The sequence below is a fragment of the Eretmochelys imbricata genome, chromosome 2 (genome assembly GCF_965152235.1).
Source record: "Eretmochelys imbricata isolate rEreImb1 chromosome 2, rEreImb1.hap1, whole genome shotgun sequence".
NCBI classification, from domain to species: domain Eukaryota; kingdom Metazoa; phylum Chordata; order Testudines; family Cheloniidae; genus Eretmochelys; species Eretmochelys imbricata.
The window spans coordinates 193,303,708-193,322,819 of NC_135573.1; the positions used below are offsets into that span (position 1 = coordinate 193,303,708).

Sequence of the window (19,112 nt, forward strand, 5' to 3'; positions counted from 1 at the left end):
AAGCACACTTTAACCTTCTCAAATCCTAAGTGACCATGTCTAATCATGGCTAGCCAGTTCAGGGAAACAAATCATGACTAGCCAGTTCTATAGAATGATTTCAATGTTAATTAAGTATAAAAAGATTGCACTATATGGTAATAATTTTATTTACATGCATTATTCCAACATCTTTGTTTGTATTAATAATTAAGTCTAAAACAAACAAACGCTAAAATCAATTTACAAGTACAATTACTCCGTTATAAACTTTACAGCACAGAACCAAAATTTACATTTGTATATGAAAAGCAAGAAGAAATAACATTTTGTCTTAAAACAGTTGATCTGTCCTTTCCTGAATGGCTTTCTTCCCTCTGGGAATAAACTTTCCAATCTTAGGGCAAGTCTACACTACAGCGCTACAACAGCGCTCTCCCATTAGCATAATTACTCCACCTCCACGAGAAGTGGAAGTTATGTCAGCTGGAGAGCATCTCCCATCAAATAGCACCAGCGTGGATAGCGCTTTGGTCGATATAACTTGCGTTGCTCAGGAGGATGTCTGTTCTTCACACCCCTGAGAGATGTAATTTACAACAACTTAAGCAGTAGTGTAGACCAGCCCTCAGTGTCTTCCTACTCCCCTTCCCACTATTTGCTCATCCAACATCAGCCTGCAGTCTTGCCTTTCACACAATCTGGCCAATTCTAGGGTGGGACACTTTTCCTCTCCAGTCTTTTGCTATATGGAACATTCCTCTCTCTCTCTCCAGCCTCAATATCAAGTGACCATTTCTTTTCAAATCTTTCCCTTTCACTTACTCCTTTTAATTTTTCTCACCCTCTGTCATAATTTACATCTTATATACATTATATACCTGATTTACATCTTTTATAACATTTTTGGATAATTTGTCTGGATTTTCCTCAATAAAAATGGATTTACACAATCTGTAGATCCCATAAAAAGTCTTTATTGATCTGTTGGGGCCACAAACCCCAGTATGAGAGCATCTGACCCTGAGGAATAAAATACACTAAGGGCTGGTCTACACTACACAGTTACATCGACGTAAAGCAGCTTATGTTGACCTAATTATGTCAGTGACTACACGACAGCCTTCCTCCTGCCGATGTAATGCCCTACTTCACCAACATAACAACTGCACCTCCACAAGAAGCGTAAGGCTTATGTCCATGTAGTTCAGGCGATGCATCCCTTACATCAGCTGCCTTGCCACTTTCATGGCAGGAGCCATGAAAGTGACAAGAAAGCTGGACAGTTAGAGCCCTGCTGCCCCCACTCCTCTGGAGAGCTGGGCGGCTTCGGACCCAGCTTCCAGCTGGGGTGAGAAGCCCGGAGGCAGCCCTTTCTCCCCAGCCTCCCACCAAGCAGGGCAGCCTTGTCAATTTCACAGCTCAGTGAGCAGTGAATTTGACAAGGCTGCAAGGCTTTCCGCTGCTCCAGGCAGGGAACAGGGGCAGGGGGCGAGAAGCCCCAGGTGGCTTCCCTCCACTCTCGGCGGGGAATGGGGAGAGGATGGGGGAGGCAGCCTGGCGAGAGCCCAGGGGCCTGTGGGGAAGCCAGACTCCTGGCAGGGAGCTGCCAGCGGAGCTGAGAAACCGGGCTGTCAGCTCCCCACACTGCCCCTTTTAGGTCAGTGCAAGCGTTCCTGGTGAGGACACAGTCCACCGACCCAAGGAGGGTAGTGTGAACATGCACCATATCAGTAATTACTGAGGTGGCTGCAAGTTGACCTAATATAGCTCAATTAGGGTATGTCTACACTAAGTTTATTCTTGTGTTAGTACTATTAAATCCTTCTTGAAATATATAATGCAACATACACATAATATTTCAGACTATGTGGCAGAGCATAGGTGCAACATCCATAGTAGATGAAAGCGCCAAGAATAAAAATTTAATCTAAGAGTAAAACAATGAAAAACCCATTCTGATGCTAGAATTTCCATTTCCTGGTAAATGAAAGAAAAAGATATGACAAATGAGATATTAGAAATTCCAAGTGATGTAAATGCCATTTGCTACTAAAAAACATGTAGATATTTAAATCTCATACTTACCTCCGCCAATACCACAATCAAAATAAGGTCCGTTTTTGAATCTGGAAAAAGTGCATTTACTTGTGGAGACAATCCAATCAGTGCACAGTTAGTAACTACTGATATAACACTCATAGTTTCAAAAGCCAACTGAAATAAAACAAAAATGGAATATAATTAGTATCAATATGTCTACTTCCTCCAGTCCTCATGCTCCTCTTGGGACAAGGTTTCTCCCACATGTACAAGTTCTGACACACCCAACATTTTTACCCTCCTTTTTCTTTTACATTACACTTCTACCGGATGAAAAGTTGAACAGATTCTATCAGGAACCTGTCAACATCTCCTCTTAAATGCATAAGCAGGGTCCACAACAAGGCTTACACCATCACAAAACCCATCATTAGCACCCTCCAAACCGTACCTCTACAGCAGTGGTTCTTAACCTGGGGTGCACACATGCCCTGGGAGTGCAAGATGCCATTTCTGGGGGTGCGAGACATGCCAGATTTTTTTAGAAGGTAAATCATCGAAAACACAAATTAAGCACAGGCACGTAAATACAACTACTTTGTTTCATCAAACCTATGTATTTATTAACATTATACATTTTTTAACAATTACTGTAATACACAAACAAAAAAATATATCAAGTTTTAAAGAACTGACCTACTTCAATGATTTTTGATAAGGGGTGCGAGAACATATTTTGAGAACCAAAGGGGTGCAGGCTGCAGTAAAAGGTTAAGAACCACTGCTCTACAGCTATGGTTGGCTCTTCTTTGTGTTTGCTGGGGAAAATTCAAGCACTGTTCGTCACAATATGATGAACATTTCATAGGCCCTGAAAGTTGTTTTGGGACCATTTACATCTCACAAGCTAGATTTGCAGGATATGAAATCATCTCCCTGAAAATCAGAATTAACTCAAATGGCATCCCTATCTTCAGTACTTCCATGCTCATGTTCTGGGTCAGATGGAAACAGTGGCACATACTCCTACAGACCAGCCGCCCGACTGACTGGTGTACAGTGTGTTCCTAAGGGAAAGCCACCTCCGACGTAATCAGTGTCAAAGAGCGAAGTTTTAATCAGGGGTACGTTAGCATTTAAATCTGACTTTAAAAAGAAATTTTCTGGTGTCCTGTGCTGAGGTTTTGACTGCATCTTCAATATTAAGTATTGGAATATTAAGTATATGAAAACACCAGGGGAATTCAGAATAAGATTTTTAAACAACTCGTTCCGCCAGCCAAAACTTGTTGGAATAAAATGAGCCATGTTTTCAAACGTAAATACACAGAATTTTATGCTTTCATCTGTACATCAAGCATTTACATGTGCACGCCAGCAAGGTGACTGACTTGTTAGGTGCATGTTCACAGGCAGCTGATTTACATGGACATAAATGGATGTGTATGTTATTTTTTATTTACAGTAGCACACATGTGCTAGGAACTTTCTACACTTTCAAGAAAGATGAATCCTGCACTGAGGAGCTCATAATCTAAAAAGCATGCATAAAATAGGTGCATGCTAATATAACTGCAATATTGTGCATACCTTTGAAAATCTGACCTATAAATGAGAAATTTTCCTATGAGTAAAGGAGACTGGCAAAATGTAGTGTCTGCCATGATGAATCAGCAGAAACAACATTCACTATGACAATAAATCATTGACTCAGCTTGGCCAATACAATAATTCAAATGGTTCTTTACATAGAATACCATCTATCTAATCTAACACCTTACTACTGCACCTCATATACAAAATTAAATACTAAAAGCCCTGAATTTACTTTCTTATATTCATAAAACTAAACACATTCCCACAATTCACTGAAAAGAATGATATAAAAAGTGTGTAAAAAAAAAACTATTAAATTCAATAAGACTTCTCTAAGAGATCATCTACACTGCAGAAAGGAACTATGATTTAAAGTAAATTAAAACATGTTAGTTAATATAAACATTTTCAAAGACCACTAAACACCTAGTACATACAGAGACAATAAGGTTTTAAAATATTAGCTGGTTGTGGCTACTTCTTTGTGGTCAGCCCAAAAGGCATATTGTAAATGTATACCATGTGCACTTGCTGTCCAGCATCATGCTTAGTGTTATCTAGCAATATAGTGCTTCAAATATAACTCCATCCCAGTGAATATCTGTGTGCATTTCTAACGATTTTTTCTCAAAATGATTTGTGTATTTTTTCAAGATTAATCTCCTTTGTTGTTTCCTATTCGTATATCTAATTTCTGTCATTTTGTATTTCCCCCCTCACAATATTATCAACACCTCCCAATTTAAAATAATATACTAATTTAATTGTTGTGCTCTTTGTCCCCCCTTCCATATTATTAGGGAAGATGTTAAATAAAACTGGGTCTAACACAGACCACCCACTTGACACCACCCGCAATCTATTTCAGACTCACTAACATCTTATTACTTGCATGGGATACTGCAGTCTTAAAAAGAAGCTGCTGTCTCTTGCAACTGCAATATGAAAGCAATATATGCAGTCCAAAAAACCCAAAGGAAGATGGGATTAAGGAAGACAACTCAGAATGGCAGATAGTTGAAAACCCTACAATCCTGCTAGAAATGGGTAATGTCCTAAGGCATTGAAGAGGAGAGGTGTCTCAAGTACACTCTAACAGCAATTGATGGAGCAACAAGCAGCCTAAGTTTATGGTAACATACAAGGGCAAACAGAGAAAAGTAAAAACCAGGTTACCTGCCAAACTCCAATATTTGCTGTGGGTTGTGAAAATGGACGTTTGAAGACCCTGCACATTTTTAAGGCATCAGAATACATCTCTGTGATGTTGTTTAGCACTGCGAAGACAGCTGCTAAAGGATACACGCATGAGAAAAGACTCACGTAGCCAAACTGTAAGAACAGCTCCAAGTAATCATCAAAGGTGCCCTGAAAAACAGAGACAAAATAAGCACATTTTATCCTTTCTAAATATATGATGAAAAGCAGAATCAACAACATGGTAACCACATGTTTTCCTCCCAGCCCCACTCAATTGTTTAGGAAGGAGTGGCAGGGGACCCCAAAGCACTCATCCTCTAAATTACTTAACTTTGGTCTAATCTGGAGTTAATTATTCCAATCCTGTTTACGATGGGGGCAAGAGTGTTCTTTTAGTCAAAAGGACTTTCTACAATATTACCAATAAATACCTTTATTATTGGTATAAAACATTAAAAAACATGAACTAATCCTACAAACAGGTTTAGATATTCAATCTTTGCAGTACCTCAGTGAGGGAGTAACTACAGACAAACCACAGTGTAGGTAAGATGTTGCCATGACTTTAAACTAGGATGACAACCTTCAAAGAGCTGTGCAACAAGCTGTTTGTACTGTTGTTGTAACAGTGTTGATCCCAGGATATTAGAGAGACAAAGGTGCGTTACGTAATGTCTTTTACTGGACCAACTTCTGCTAGTAAAAGAGAAAAGAAGAGCTCTATGTAAGTTCAAAAGCTTGTATCTTTCCCCACCAGAAGTTGGTCCAATAAGAAATATTACCTTACCAACCTTGTCCCTCTAAGAAAAGTGTTATCATTTCAGACTGCCAGCATGAATGATAAACAAAAGCAACTGTAGGCTGATGTACATGTAAACTTTTTCTTGTTCTTCTGAGCTACGCCATATTAAAATCAAAAGGCAAAGTTAGTAGCCTGCGGCCTGCTTGAGAGGACAAACACTGAAACAATAGCATGGCAAGGCAGCAGCAGTTCTGGCAACTGAACAGAATACCAAATGCATGCAAAAAGTGTGTCCTGAGCACATCTGCAAAATACCTATCATCTAACCTTTAAACCAACACTATGGATAGCTAATCAACCCTTTTACTGTGACAAATTTCAGTGTCAATTAATAAAATGCTTTTATAAAATATTTTTAATTCCTATTTAAGAAAAAATCATCTAACATTACAAAATAGTATAACACCTTTTAAGAAAAAGTGTCCATTGCATAAGAGAACAGTTATGTTTCCTTTCTGACCATGAAAAGCCATCAAATGGATTCCATTTTAACTATTTTTTGCTATGCAGTGTTCCCTCAAAGAGAGACGCGTTTAGCATATTTCATTTGGAGAGGGGAAAAAATAAAGATTAGAGAATATTTTAAATAATTAGTGAGGATCATGAAAAAAGAAAGCAAGCCATTTTTGGCTCTGTATCAGTAGCATGCCTCTTTTCAGTCAGTCTGCTGGAAGCTGAGCTGTCAAGCTGGCTAGTCTCTCTAGTATCTAATGTACTTTCACCAGCAAAACACAAAGAGGCAGTAGAAGCCTACAAGCTCAAAATCAGCTCATGGATATGGGAGAAGGGGCCACTTCAGCTACATTCCCCAGTCAAGATCACTGTTAAGCAGCATAGCATAGCTATGTCTGATAAGCTATTTAATTTACAGATTAGACCCCAGGGGAGCTAACCTTTAAAAACCCTGAGATATACTCACAGAAATATTTTACATAAACTCTGAATTTTACTTCCCGCTTGTTTAAGTGTCAAGTGTCACTCAACTAGAGTGACAGTAACACATTTGCCCCTGTTGTCACAATCACCCAAACAGTGCTGCAGGCAGTGAGCAAAGTTTTCCTTTCAGCTCCTCCCCTTGATTACTGCAGGCTACTCCTGGAGCTGCTCCCTCACCCCATCCACATTGTGGCTATGTCTACAAGACAGTTTATGCTGGCATAACTTGTGTCACTCAGGGCATACGTTACACCAACATAAGTGCCAGTGTGGACAGCACTATGTCAGCGGGAGAGCTTTTCTGCCAGCATAGCTTCTGCCGCTCGCTGAGGCGGTTTTATTATGCCAATGGGAGAGCTCTCTCCTGTCAGCATAGAGCATCTTCACCAGATGCGCTGCAGCGGTGCAGCTGTAGCGCTGTACATATAGACATGCTCTTTTAAGACTCTCAGTGCAGCACAGAGGGGAGGAACAGGAGGCCACCACTACTACTTCCTAGCCCTGAGCAGCTATGTTTAAGCATAAGACGATGGATTTTCAGAAGTCTTCACACTGTACACTAGTACTTAAAATAGAGATCCTCTCAGGGATAGCTCCATTCCCAACCTCCGAGTCTTATTTCCACAACTTCCTTGTGAAAATTACAATAATCAGCTATATAAGGTAGTAAAATGAGGAAAGTATTAAAGAGACAAGATGCACTTTAGTGCAATGGGTGTAGCAGTTTGAGTAGGACCATCTTCCCCTCCCCTCCCATTTTTATATCTTCTACCTAAAATAAAGCCCTACACTATTAGTATTTAAGTCTCCTCTTATCCCAACAGCACTCAACAGTTTTACTCTCTCCATGTTGCAGTTTGGATCTGCTTTGTTTGTTTGGTACCCTTCCAATTTTGGATCTGCATGATGAAATTTATGCCCCAAAATATCCAACAAAGATAAGTATGAAGCAATCTGACAGGACTAAGAGATTGGGATTGAGGACAACTCTGCTTATTTGAAGTGTAGTTGGCCAAAAGTCACTGGAAATCCTACAATGATTCTATGCTATACTCCTGGAAATATCAGCATTTAAAGACAGACAGATGTTTCTCCCTTGTGAAAGTTGTAATTCTAGAAATACTCTGTTGACCACCAATATTTCACTGTTTGAAAACCACTGGTATAATACGGCACTTTCACTATTACAATGTAGAGCTATTGTTAGTTTTCAGATGGGAAATAAAACTGAGCCCTTAAATACACGTAATCTAGTGAACTGAGATTGGGCCTGTGTGCATTTGGGCAAATTACTTAATCCCTCTGAATCTTAGTTTCTGCATATGTAAAATGTGGGTAATATTTACCTTCCTGCCAAGGGTGTTGTGAGGATTAATACTTATACAACTTTTAAGATGTAAAAACACTATTCAAATATTCTCCTCATGCTTCTAAATTCTGCAGCATTTTATGCAACAAGAGGAGCGTTTGACCTGTTGTTCTGGGCATATTCCAAATTGTGTCATGAACTACTGCCTACTAGAGATAAATTACTTAACTGTAATACTTATTCTCTGAAACTATATATTATAATGCATTAACATTTTTGGCTCTGTGCTTCCAGCATCTGACCAGGCAGGAATTCCTATGGGTAAAAGTTCTAAGCCTCTGGGGAACCCTTAGGGGCAATTCACAAAGTTCTGGGGTCAATGCCCTATGCTCTCTTGTCAGTTCCTTAAAAAAAAACCAAAAAACAGGAAGAGGTAATTTCCAAAAATAAAGTCAATTAAAATACAGTTTAAAAAATTATGCAAAAAATTACAGAACACTCTAAACAATGAGGAGAAGAGGGTGGGGAAATAGCCATCTACTGGGAGATTTCATATATATTTTCAGAGAAAAATAATTACTGCTAAGTAATTTTATTTTCTCCAGAGACGAACTTTCTCCCCGTGAACTCCCCAACCCAAGGAGAGTAGAAAAGTTTGAAGGTGGTTTATAAGGTTGAAAAAATGTAATGGATATAACTGCCAGCAGGACAAGAAAGCAATGCCCTGGACAGTGACAACAGCAATAAAGGGAGGATACTTTCTTGTTCTGTAACTAGAGTTCTTAGAGAGGTGTGGTCCTATCTGTATTCCACTATGGGTACAGATACATACCATACACCTGAGGTTGAAATTTTTTTCCAGCAGCATCCATTGATCCACACCTATGCCATTCACCTCTTTGTGCATTGATCCAAGGAAACAATGGGCAGTGAGGACTAACTGCCTCTCCAGTTCCTTCGCTACCAAAAATCAAGTCATGCCCTGAAGCAGAGAGGAAGCGGGGGCAGGTACTGGAATACAGATAGGGCCACACATCTTGAAGAACTCTAGTTACAGAACAGGTAAGTAACTTTACTTTCTTCTTCAAATGCTGGTCCCTATTTGTATTCCAGTGTGGGTTATCAAGGAGCAGTATCTATTACTGAGGTGCATGCGAGGACAACAGAGGGAAAACAGCCAATATGAGCACAACAATATCCAGGGAAGCTTCAGTTGCCGAGGCCTGAACTATAGCTTAAGTGTCTGGAAAAGGTATGTATCAAGCTCCACGTGGCAGCTTTGCCAGTTTTACCAATGTGAACATCTTTCAACAAGATACTGAAGCTGCCTGGGCTCTGAAAGAGTGAACTCTCACATCTTGTGGTGAGCTAGTGTTGGCTAACTCATAACACAGGAAGTTGCATCCAGATATCCATTCAGAGAGCCTTTGGGATATTACAGCTTTACTTCTCATCTATTCTGCTAAACAAAACAATAACCTAGCTTTCTTTCAGAACAGTTTTGTCCTCTGCAGATAGAAAATCACTGCTCTGAGACTATCCAGGGAACGTAGACATTCGTCTTCATTAGAAGCATATGGTTCTGAAAGAAGGTATGTAAGTTAATAGTTTGAGGTGAAAGTCCGAAATCACCCTGGGAGTAAACTTAGTTGGCAGTCTCAATATGATCTTATCCTTGTGTAAAACTGTGTATAGTTTATCTGCCATAAGGGCTCTTAGCTCTCCCACCCATCTCACAGAGGTGGTGGCTATTAAAAAGGCTACTTTCATAGAGAGATGCTATAGCAAGCTGGAGGCTAAATGGAGTTTTCATGATCATTGATAGGACAAGATTAAGGTCCCACATTGGAGGTGGTTTGTTTACAGGTGGAATGGTCTGAAGCAAGCATTTCAGGAAGCAGAGAGTAATAGGATGTGCAAAAATTGAGTACTTATTGATCAGGGAATGGCAGGTACTGATAGCTACAAAGTGAATGCATGTTGAGTTGAGAGAGAGTCCTGAGGTCTTTAAGGATAGGAGGTAGTCCAGGATAGCAGGGATGTCTGATTCCTCTGAAGAAGTGTGCTGGTTATGAGCCCACATGGAAAAATCATTTCCACTTGACTGCACAACTGCATTTTAGTAGACTCCTTTCTACTACTGTTGAGAATAGCCTGGACATTTCTGGATATCTCTCAAGCATTTACTCTCTAAGCTCAATGCTCATGCAAACACCAGGTTGGCAGTGCAGTGAGTCTGGATTGGAATGCTTGATTCTGCCTTTGTGTTGTGTCAACAGGTCTGGGAAGGTCTGGAACGTTGACAGGTAGATGAGCTAACAACTGAAGAAGGCTACGAAACCAGAATTGCCCTGGGCCACTTAGGAGTGGCATCATGCTGATCACACCTTGCCCTGCTGGATTCTTCTTGTTACCTCAAGTCCTGAGGAGATGGAGGAAAGACGTACATTAGTTGTCCTGACCAGTGAACCAGAAGAACATCTCCCATGGAGTTCTGACCCAAGCCCCTCCCCACCCCCTTGCCCCGAGCAATATTTCAGGCACTTTTTCTTCTTGCAGGAAGCGAAGAAGTCACAGGAGGGGAACCCCCACAGATGGAATATTGTCTGTATTACTGAGTCATGAAGTTCCCACTCATGGTCCTGAGAGAAGCACCTGCTGAGGCTGTCCAGCCAGGTGGTGTTTATTTCTGGTAGCAGCACTGCTGATGTTGAATTCACCAGTTCCATAGTTTCACAGCATTATAGTGAGGTGGATCTCATGGCTCCCCATTTGTTTATATGCAACACAGCGGTAATAATGTCCAGCATCATTAGAATGTGGCAAGACTATATGAACATGAAAAAAAAAATGCTTGAAAGCCTCCCAAACTGCTCTCAGTTCAAGATGGTTTATGTCCATTCTGTTTTCTTTTGCTGACCATGTGCCGTGAACAACCCAGCCAAACATGGAGGCATCTGTGATGACAGTCTTCTGTCATCAGGTTGGAGAGAACGGGACTCTCGCACACATGATTCTCATTCTCCCACCAACTCAGGGAGGCCCTAACCTCTTGAGGGAGGGAGAGTCGTTGGTTCATAACGTCTCTGGCTAGTAATTAAACTGAGCAAAACTTGGCCTGTAGATAGCAAACACATAACTTCACAAATGGGGTTATGTAAGTACAAGTATATGACCCAGAAGGATGAGACAGGAGCAGATTTGCATTTGTGGGCTCAGCCTGAGTTGCACAGCAAGATGTTTGATAGCCTGGAACCTGTCCTGCAGGAGAAATGCTTTGGCTGGAATCAAGTCCAGGGTTACTCCTATAATTCTATGGACTGGAGTTGGCACCAAAGTGGAATTTTCTAGGTGTATGCGCAGACTGCTGGAGGTTGATCAGTTGCTTGGTTGCTGAAAGCATCTCCTGGTAAGATTTCCCTGTCAGTAGCCAGTTGTTTAATCTGGGGAAGACTGATGACCCATGACAATGGAAGCGAGCTGCTATGACCAAGAGAACTTTGGTAAATTTACCCTTGGTGCTGTTGGAAGACCAAAGGGAAGCAACTTGTATTGGAAATGTTCATTCTCTATGATGAATCTCAGGAACTATCTGCGAGAGGGGTGGATGTCTATGTAAAAATAGGCAACCTTCATATTGTCAGCCATGAACCAATCCCTTCTGGACAATGAGGGGATGATAGATACCAAAAGTAACCATTCTAAATTTCATCTTGCAAATAAAGATATTGAGTTGTCTTCGATCTAAAATGGATCTCCAGTCCCCTTTCTTCTTTGGTATGGGGAAGTAATTTGAGTGGAACACCTTCCACCAGTGTTGTAGAGGTATGGTTCTATGGCTTCTCGAATAAGGAGGGAGACTGCTTCTTGGGAGAACATCCTGTTGTGAGAAGGATCCTTGAAGAGGGAAGAGAAAGGGGACTTTTGGAGGGGGAAGACAGAAGAACCCAGTGATGTAGCCTGAATGTAATATATCAAGTTCCCATTTGTCTGTTATGATGGCCTTCCAAGTATGGAAAAAATGGGCCATCACAACAGACAAATGGGTACTTGATATAAAAGAGCAGACTTGGGTAGTGTGAATGGCATCTGCAGCTGACACTGGAAAGGCATGTTGGAGGAGGCATTTGTTTACTGCGCTGTATATTCTGCTTCTTTGTCAGAAGCTCCTATGCCTATTGACAGAAGAAGGACTTGGAGCACTGTATGAGGTCTGCAGGATGTGGTTCTCTCTCTTCAGGCCTTGGCTGTCAATTTCTAATGCGCACAGGGTTGCCCTTGAGTCTTTCAGTGAGTGCAAAGACTTGTCTGTCTTGTCACTGAAGAGATTATTCCCTTCAAAGGGCAGATCCTCCCTTTGTGGCTTGTAAATTGCAAGGAAATCCAAAGAGTGAAGCCATGGCTCTCTGCACATAACTATTGCTCAAGCCATGATTCATGATGCTGCCAGCTGCATCTACAGAAGACTGCAGGGTTGATCTGGCTATCAGCTTTCCTGCCTCAATCAATGCCTGGAACTGCACTTTGTGTTCCTGTCTGCAAATCCTTGGAATTTAGAACAATTAATAAAGTTGTATTTTGAAAGTAGAGCTTGTGTCTCAGCTATTCTAAATTGCAGGCTGGTTGGTGTAAAGATCTTCCTGCCCAACAGGTATATCCCTCTATTTGAGGGAGGAGATCTGGCCTGGTGCTGTCTGCTCCTTTCCATCTGGGCCTGAACTGGGGAGTTTGGGGTCAGGTGGGTATACAAAAACTCTCATCTCTTGATGGCACTTAATATTTTTCTCATTTCTTTTAGAGGTAGGAGCCCAGGTTGCCAGCATGTGCCAGATAAGTTTAGCTAGCTCCATAATGGCTTCATGGACTGGAAGAACGACACTGCTTGGTCCTTCACTTTCAGGATACCAAAAAGTTTATGAGGAGTTACTTGAACTCCCAAATCGTATCTGCAGAGTGTCAGCCACTCTCCTCAAGACATCTAGAAACGACGTGAAATCATCAGGTGGAGATGGTGAAGCCAGTGCCATGGCTTCATCTAGAGACTATGAAAACACTGTCAGTGCTAGTGGTATATTCAGATCCATCTCTACTAGTTGTTCTTCCTCCTCAGATGGTAATTGCGAGAGGACTGGTTCCTCCCTTGGCGGAAATGGCTGGCATGATTCACCCTGTGAGCGAATCATAGAATAACAGAGTTGGAAGGGACCTCTGGAGGCCATCGAGTCCAACCCCCTGTCCAGAGCAGGACCAATCCCAACTAAATCATCCCAGCCAGGGCTTTGCCAAGCCTGACCTTAAAAACTTCTAAGGAAGGGGATTCCACCACCTCCCTAGGTAACGCATTCCAGTGTTTCACCACCCTCCTAGCGAAAAAGGTTTTCCTAATATCCAACTTAAACCTCCCCCACTGCAAATTGAGACCATTACTCCTTGTCCTGTCATCTGTTATCACTGAGAATAGTCTAGATCCATCCTCTTTGGATCCACCTTTCAGGTAGTTAAAAGCAGCTATCAAATCCCCCTTCATTCTTCTCTTCCGTAGACTAAACAATCCCAGTTCCCTCAGCCTCTCCTCATAACTCATGTGTTCTAGACCCCTAATCATTTTTGTTGCCCTTTGCTGGACTCTCTCCAATTTATCCACATCCTTCTTGTAGTGTGGGGCCCAAAACTGGACACAGTACTCCAGATGAGGCCTCACCAATGTCGAATAGAGGGGAACGATCACGTCCCTTGATCTGCTGGCACTGCCCCTACTTATACATCCCAAAATGCCATTGGCCTTCTTGGCAACAAGGGCACACTGTTGACTCATATCCAGCTTCTCATCCAGTGTCACCCCTAGGTCCTTTTCCGCAGAACTGCTGCCTAGCCATTCGGTCCCTAGTCTGTAGCTGTGCATTGGGTTCTTCTGTCCTAAGTGCAGGACCCTGCACTTATCCTTATTGAACCTCATCAGATTTCTTTTGGCCCAATCCTCCAATTTGTCTAGGTCCCTCTGTATCCTATCCCTGCCCTCCAGCATATCTACCACTCCTCCCAGTTTAGTATCATCCGCAAATTTGCTGAGAGCGCAATCCACACCATCCTCCAGATCATTTATGAAGATATTGAACAAAATCGGCCCCAGGACCGACCCCTGGGACACTCCACTTGACACCGGCTGTCAACTAGACATGGAGCCATTGATCACTACCCGTTGAGCCTGACAATCTAGCCAACTTTCTACCCACCTTATAGTGCATTCATCCAGCCCATACTTCTTTAACTTGCTGACAAGAATACTGTGGGAGACCGTGTCAAAAGCTTTGCTAAAGTCAAGAAACAATACATCCACTGCTTTCCCTTCATCCACAGAACCAGTAATCTCATCATAGAAGGCGATTAGATTAGTCAGGCATGACCTTCCCTTGGTGAATCCATGCTGACTGTTCCTGAGCACTTTCCTCTCATGTAAGTGCTTCAGGATTGATTCTTTGAGGACCTGCTCCATGATTTTTCCGGGGACTGAGGTGAGGCTGACTGGCCTGTAGTTCCCAGGATCCTCCTCCTTCCCTTTTTTAAAGATGGGCACTACATTAGCCTTTTTCCAGTCATCTGGGACTTCCCCCGTTCGCCACGAGTTTTCAAAGATAATGGCCAATGGCTCTGCAATCACAGCCGCCAGTTCCTTTAGCACTCTCGGATGCAACTCATCCGGCCCCATGGACTTGTGCACGTCCAGCTTTTCTAAATAGTCCCTAACCACCTCTTTCTCCACAGAGGGCTGGCCATCTATTCCCCATGTTGTGATGCCCAGCACAGCAGTCTGGGAGCTGACCTTGTTCGTGAAGACAGAGGCAAAAAAAGCATTGAGTACATTAGCTTTTTCCACATCCTCTGTCACTAGGTTGCCTCCCTCATTCATTAAGGGGCCCACACTTTCCTTGGCTTTCTTCTTGTTGCCAACATACCTGAAGAAACCCTTCTTGTTACTCTTGACATCTCTCGCTAGCTGCAGCTCCAAGTGCGATTTGGCCCTCCTGATTTCATTCCTACATGCCCGAGCAATATTTTTATACTCTTCCCTGGTCATATGTCCAACCTTCCACTTCTTGTAAGCTTCTTTTTTATGTTTAAGACCCCCAGGATTTCACCGTTAAGCCAAGTTGGTCGCCTGCCATATTTACTATTCTTTCGACACATCGGGATGGTTTGTCCCTGTAACCTCAACAGGGATTCCTTGAAATACAGCCAGCTCTCCTGGACTCCTTTCCCCTTCATGTTAGTCCCCCAGGGGATCCTACCCATCTGTTCCCTGAGGGAGTCGAAGTCTGCTTTCCTGAAGTCCAGGGTCCGTATCCTGCTGCTTACCTTTCTTCCCTGTGTCAGGATCCTGAACTCAACCAACTCATGGTCACTGCCTCCCAGATTCCCATCCACTTTTGCTTCCCCCACTAATTCTTCTAATGAAGATATTGAACAAAACCGGCCCTAGGACCGACCCTTGGGGCACTCCGCTAGATACCGGCTGCCAACTAGACATGGAGCCATTGATCACTACCCGTTGAGCCCGACAATCTAACCAACTTTCTACCCACCTTGTAGTGCATCCATCCAGCCCATATTACTTTAACTTGTTGACAAGAATTCTGTGGGAGACTGTGTCAAAAGCTTTGCTAAAGTCGAGGAATAACAAGTCCACTGCTTTCCCTTCATCCACAGAACCAGTTATCTCATCATACCATGAATCAATTCATAGTACCATGCATACAAATCCCTGGACCCCAGTATGGCCAGAGTTCTGGCTTATACATAGGTTGCAGAGGACCCCAAGGCATGGGGTATTACTATTCTGGGTTCAGTATGTCACTGTATGTGGATGAGAAGGATTCCTGAGGTTTTGGATCCTCTATTCAGGCTAAAGTCTTGTTTCTGAGTGTGGGAGGCAGGTTCTTCACCTGCAACTGACTTTCCCAAAGACAAAAACATGGGATCCGCCTGTATCAGTCATGCCACTGGGACAGTAATGATGATGGATCCCAATTGGTAGAATGGATCAGAAAATGGCTCCTGTCACTCCAACTCAGAACCAATGGAGTCAAAATTTCCCTGATGAGTACTAAGTTGAAATAATAGGAGACTCCGGATCAGGAAGTATAATAAAGCCCTCCAGTGATGTGAAACTTTCCTTAGTTTCAGAAAGATGAGGGCTTCTCTCTTTTTGCATCATCAGGAGAAGAGTACCAGGTGGTTTTAGTATGTTATTTTCCTTGCTGGAGTGCGGCAGAGCCAACAACATATGATTGTCTTTGCACAGTGCCACTGATTGCTTGGTCTGGTGGTCCCAGTGCTTATGTTCATTCGGTTCCAGTGGTAGCATTGAGCCCTCTGGTACCATCTTCTCTTTTGGAGCCTGCAGATCTGGTGAGACCTCCTTACAGCTCTTCAAAGATCCACGAGCATCTCTTGACTGAGATGGTGTTAGAGAAAAGGCTCTCCTCTCAGGGGGATGATCTCAATTCAGGGGCATCTCCCCAACTCATAAGAGTTTTCTACTCTCATATGTAGATTTATGGGAGTACTTATCTCTACTCCTGCCTCCCTCCACATCCAATACGAACTTGGTCGTGTGTTTCTTGGCACTTCTAGCCACTGTAAAAGGAGGGGGCTGTCTAGGCTGGGTCAGACTGCAGACTCACAGCATGCTCCATAAGGTGTTTCTTGAGTCTGTCTGCCTTTGCCTGTTTGGTTCGGCTGGGACAGGAGCGGCAGTTGCACTTGGAAATGACCAGGGCTTCTCTGAGGCAATATAGACACAGCAGCTGGTCATCTGAAACTAGGAACACCCAAGAGTAGGAGAGACAGTTCTTAAAGTCAGGATTTGGGACACAATAAACCTAGTATGGAAGATGAGGGAAAGGCCCTCCGCCACAGACTATACTAACTAACTATATAACTCTAATACTATACTAAATTAACAAAAACTGTTTAAATGACCTAAAATGAAATATTTACAATACTTACTGGTTCAAAGAGAAAAAAGGTCAGAGGACACTGGAGAAGTTCTGTCTCAGATCATGCAAAGGTAGAGAAGGAACTGGAGAGGCATTTAGTCTGAACTGCCCCTTATGCCCTCAGATTGGAGCACAAAGAGGCAAATGGCATTGGCACACACCAACAGACAGACCCTGCTGAAAAAACCCTCCAGTCTCAGGCACATGGTGTGCATGCATACCCCAAAGTGGAATACACATAGGGACCAGAATTCGAGAAAGTTTTTTTCTTTAATTAAGAATCTTACCAACAAGGATATGGAAGACCCAGAAATGCTGCAAATTTTGAGAGATGCTGTGAGCCAGACCAATTGCCAAAGTACTGATAAGTTACAGTAGTAGCTCTACCAAAGGCAATTAGAAAGGAACTGACTTTAGGAAAAGGGTGCGTGAAGTGCCTTGACAGCTCAGAACATGTGAACTATGGGAGTTCCTTCATAGGCTTTTGTTAGAAGCAAAAGACTCATGAGCAGGAAATCACTGGCACAGGTATTTTTGGAGAATATCATTGCGCTGGTGGCAGGGATGAATGCATCTTTAGTAAGCATAACCAGGGACATAGAACAAGAAAAAGGCTGAAATAACTAGAAAGTAAAGAAGTTTTAGATTATGAGATAGGTTACACCTTCTAGACCAGCATTCTCAAAATGTGGATAAGGACCCCAAAGTGGATTGCGACCCCATTTTAATGGGACCGCCAGGGCTGGCTTATGCTTGCTAGGGCCCAGGGCCAAAGCTGAAGCCCAAAAGCCCCACCACCCGGGTCTGAAGCTGAAGCCAATGGCTTCAGCCCTGGGTGTCAGGACTCAGGTTACAGGCCCCCGGCCAGGGGCTGATGCCCTGGGGCTTTGGCGTTGGTCCCCTCTGCCCGGGGTGGTGGAGCTCGGGCTTCGGCCGCCCCGCTTCCACCACCCTCCACCCCCACCTTCAAGGGCAGCAGGGTTCAGACTTCAGTCCCCCATCCTGGGATCGTGTAGTAATTTTTGTTGTCAGAAGGGGGTCGCGGTGCAATGAAGTTTGAGAAACCCTGCTCGACATATCCTTTGATTTTTAACAGTGGAAATTATGAAGGGGTAATGATTAGAACATTCATATCCCTAGAGGGGACACAAGTATATTGTGTACCAAAGGCACTAATAGAATTGAGTATAATGTATTCTCGTATCATTCCTTGTTTATTTAAAATTGCAACATGATTTTTACAGTATCTATTCGCACAAAATATCTTAGACTAATAAGCTATTTTACCCTCTGCTGGTAAAAAGTGAACAAGTATTTCTGATGCAGCAACTTACTATCCTACTTTATGATGAGACAGAACAGACTGAAGCAGTTGTTACGTTAGCAATTTAGATTTCTCTGGGTTCTGTGTTGTATGGGACACATCATGACTAATGCATAATACCCAAAATGTTTACACCACATCTTCACATTCCCTTCTAATATAAAACAGTTCTTTCTCTTCACAAGCCACTACATTACAGTCATCTAAAATTAACATATGGCCCCTTTTTGTCAGCAATAAATTTCAAAAGTTTTACCAAAGTAGCATATATTCAACTTACAAGATAGGTGCCCATTTCTTTTTCCAGGTTGACTTGCTCAAATAATGAAAGGTCAGTATCCACTTTTACGGAGTACACCCTTTTCTTCACTTTCATATTATGTCTCTTTTGGAGCCAGTAAGGAAGTAAAGCTTCTACAAATTGATTAAGGATCTGTGAAGTTATCAGCAGAGTAGCCAAGCTCTTAAGAAAATTAAACAAAACAATATTTATTTAACAAAACTGTGATATATTTTAAATTATTTATTATTTTGTGCATTTAGATTACATTGTCAATGGTTATTTATAATCATAATAAAAGCAAATCTCAGGCCAGTCTAGTGGTCTAGCAATACCACAACACATACGAGGTAGATCTAATTCCCAGTCTTTGCCAGGGGCTGGTAGGGACTAAGTGCTGAGCACGCTGTACACTCAGTCCCTTGTGGGGAAAATGAATACTTTCCCAATGTGTAACAACCCCACTGACAAAACTAATAACGGAGCTAAATGGGCTCCAAAGCAAGCCAAATTGCGGCCTTTTCAGACAAAGGGTCACTATAACTAGAGTTTGGGAAAATAAAAAGAGGGAAATGGAGGAATTCTTGTACCTCCAAGGACAAGCAGCTCAGAAATCACCACATCAGGAAAAACAAAGGACAATATCA

At 42.4% G+C, this 19,112-nt stretch overlaps 1 protein-coding gene across 3 annotated transcripts in view; it reads right to left on the reverse strand.

Moving 5' to 3' along the window:
• Positions 1-19,112, reverse strand: part of ANO10 (anoctamin 10) — a 286,449-nt gene that overhangs the window by 189,254 nt on the left and 78,083 nt on the right. For all 3 annotated transcript variants that reach the window (XM_077811221.1, XM_077811220.1, XM_077811222.1), the window contains 3 exons: positions 18,466-18,648; positions 4,795-4,986; positions 2,068-2,196 (listed from right to left, as the gene is read on the reverse strand). In XM_077811221.1, coding sequence (XP_077667347.1) covers positions 2,068-2,196; positions 4,795-4,986; positions 18,466-18,648 — 504 coding nt within the window. The remainder of the gene's footprint in view (positions 1-2,067; positions 2,197-4,794; positions 4,987-18,465; positions 18,649-19,112) is intronic.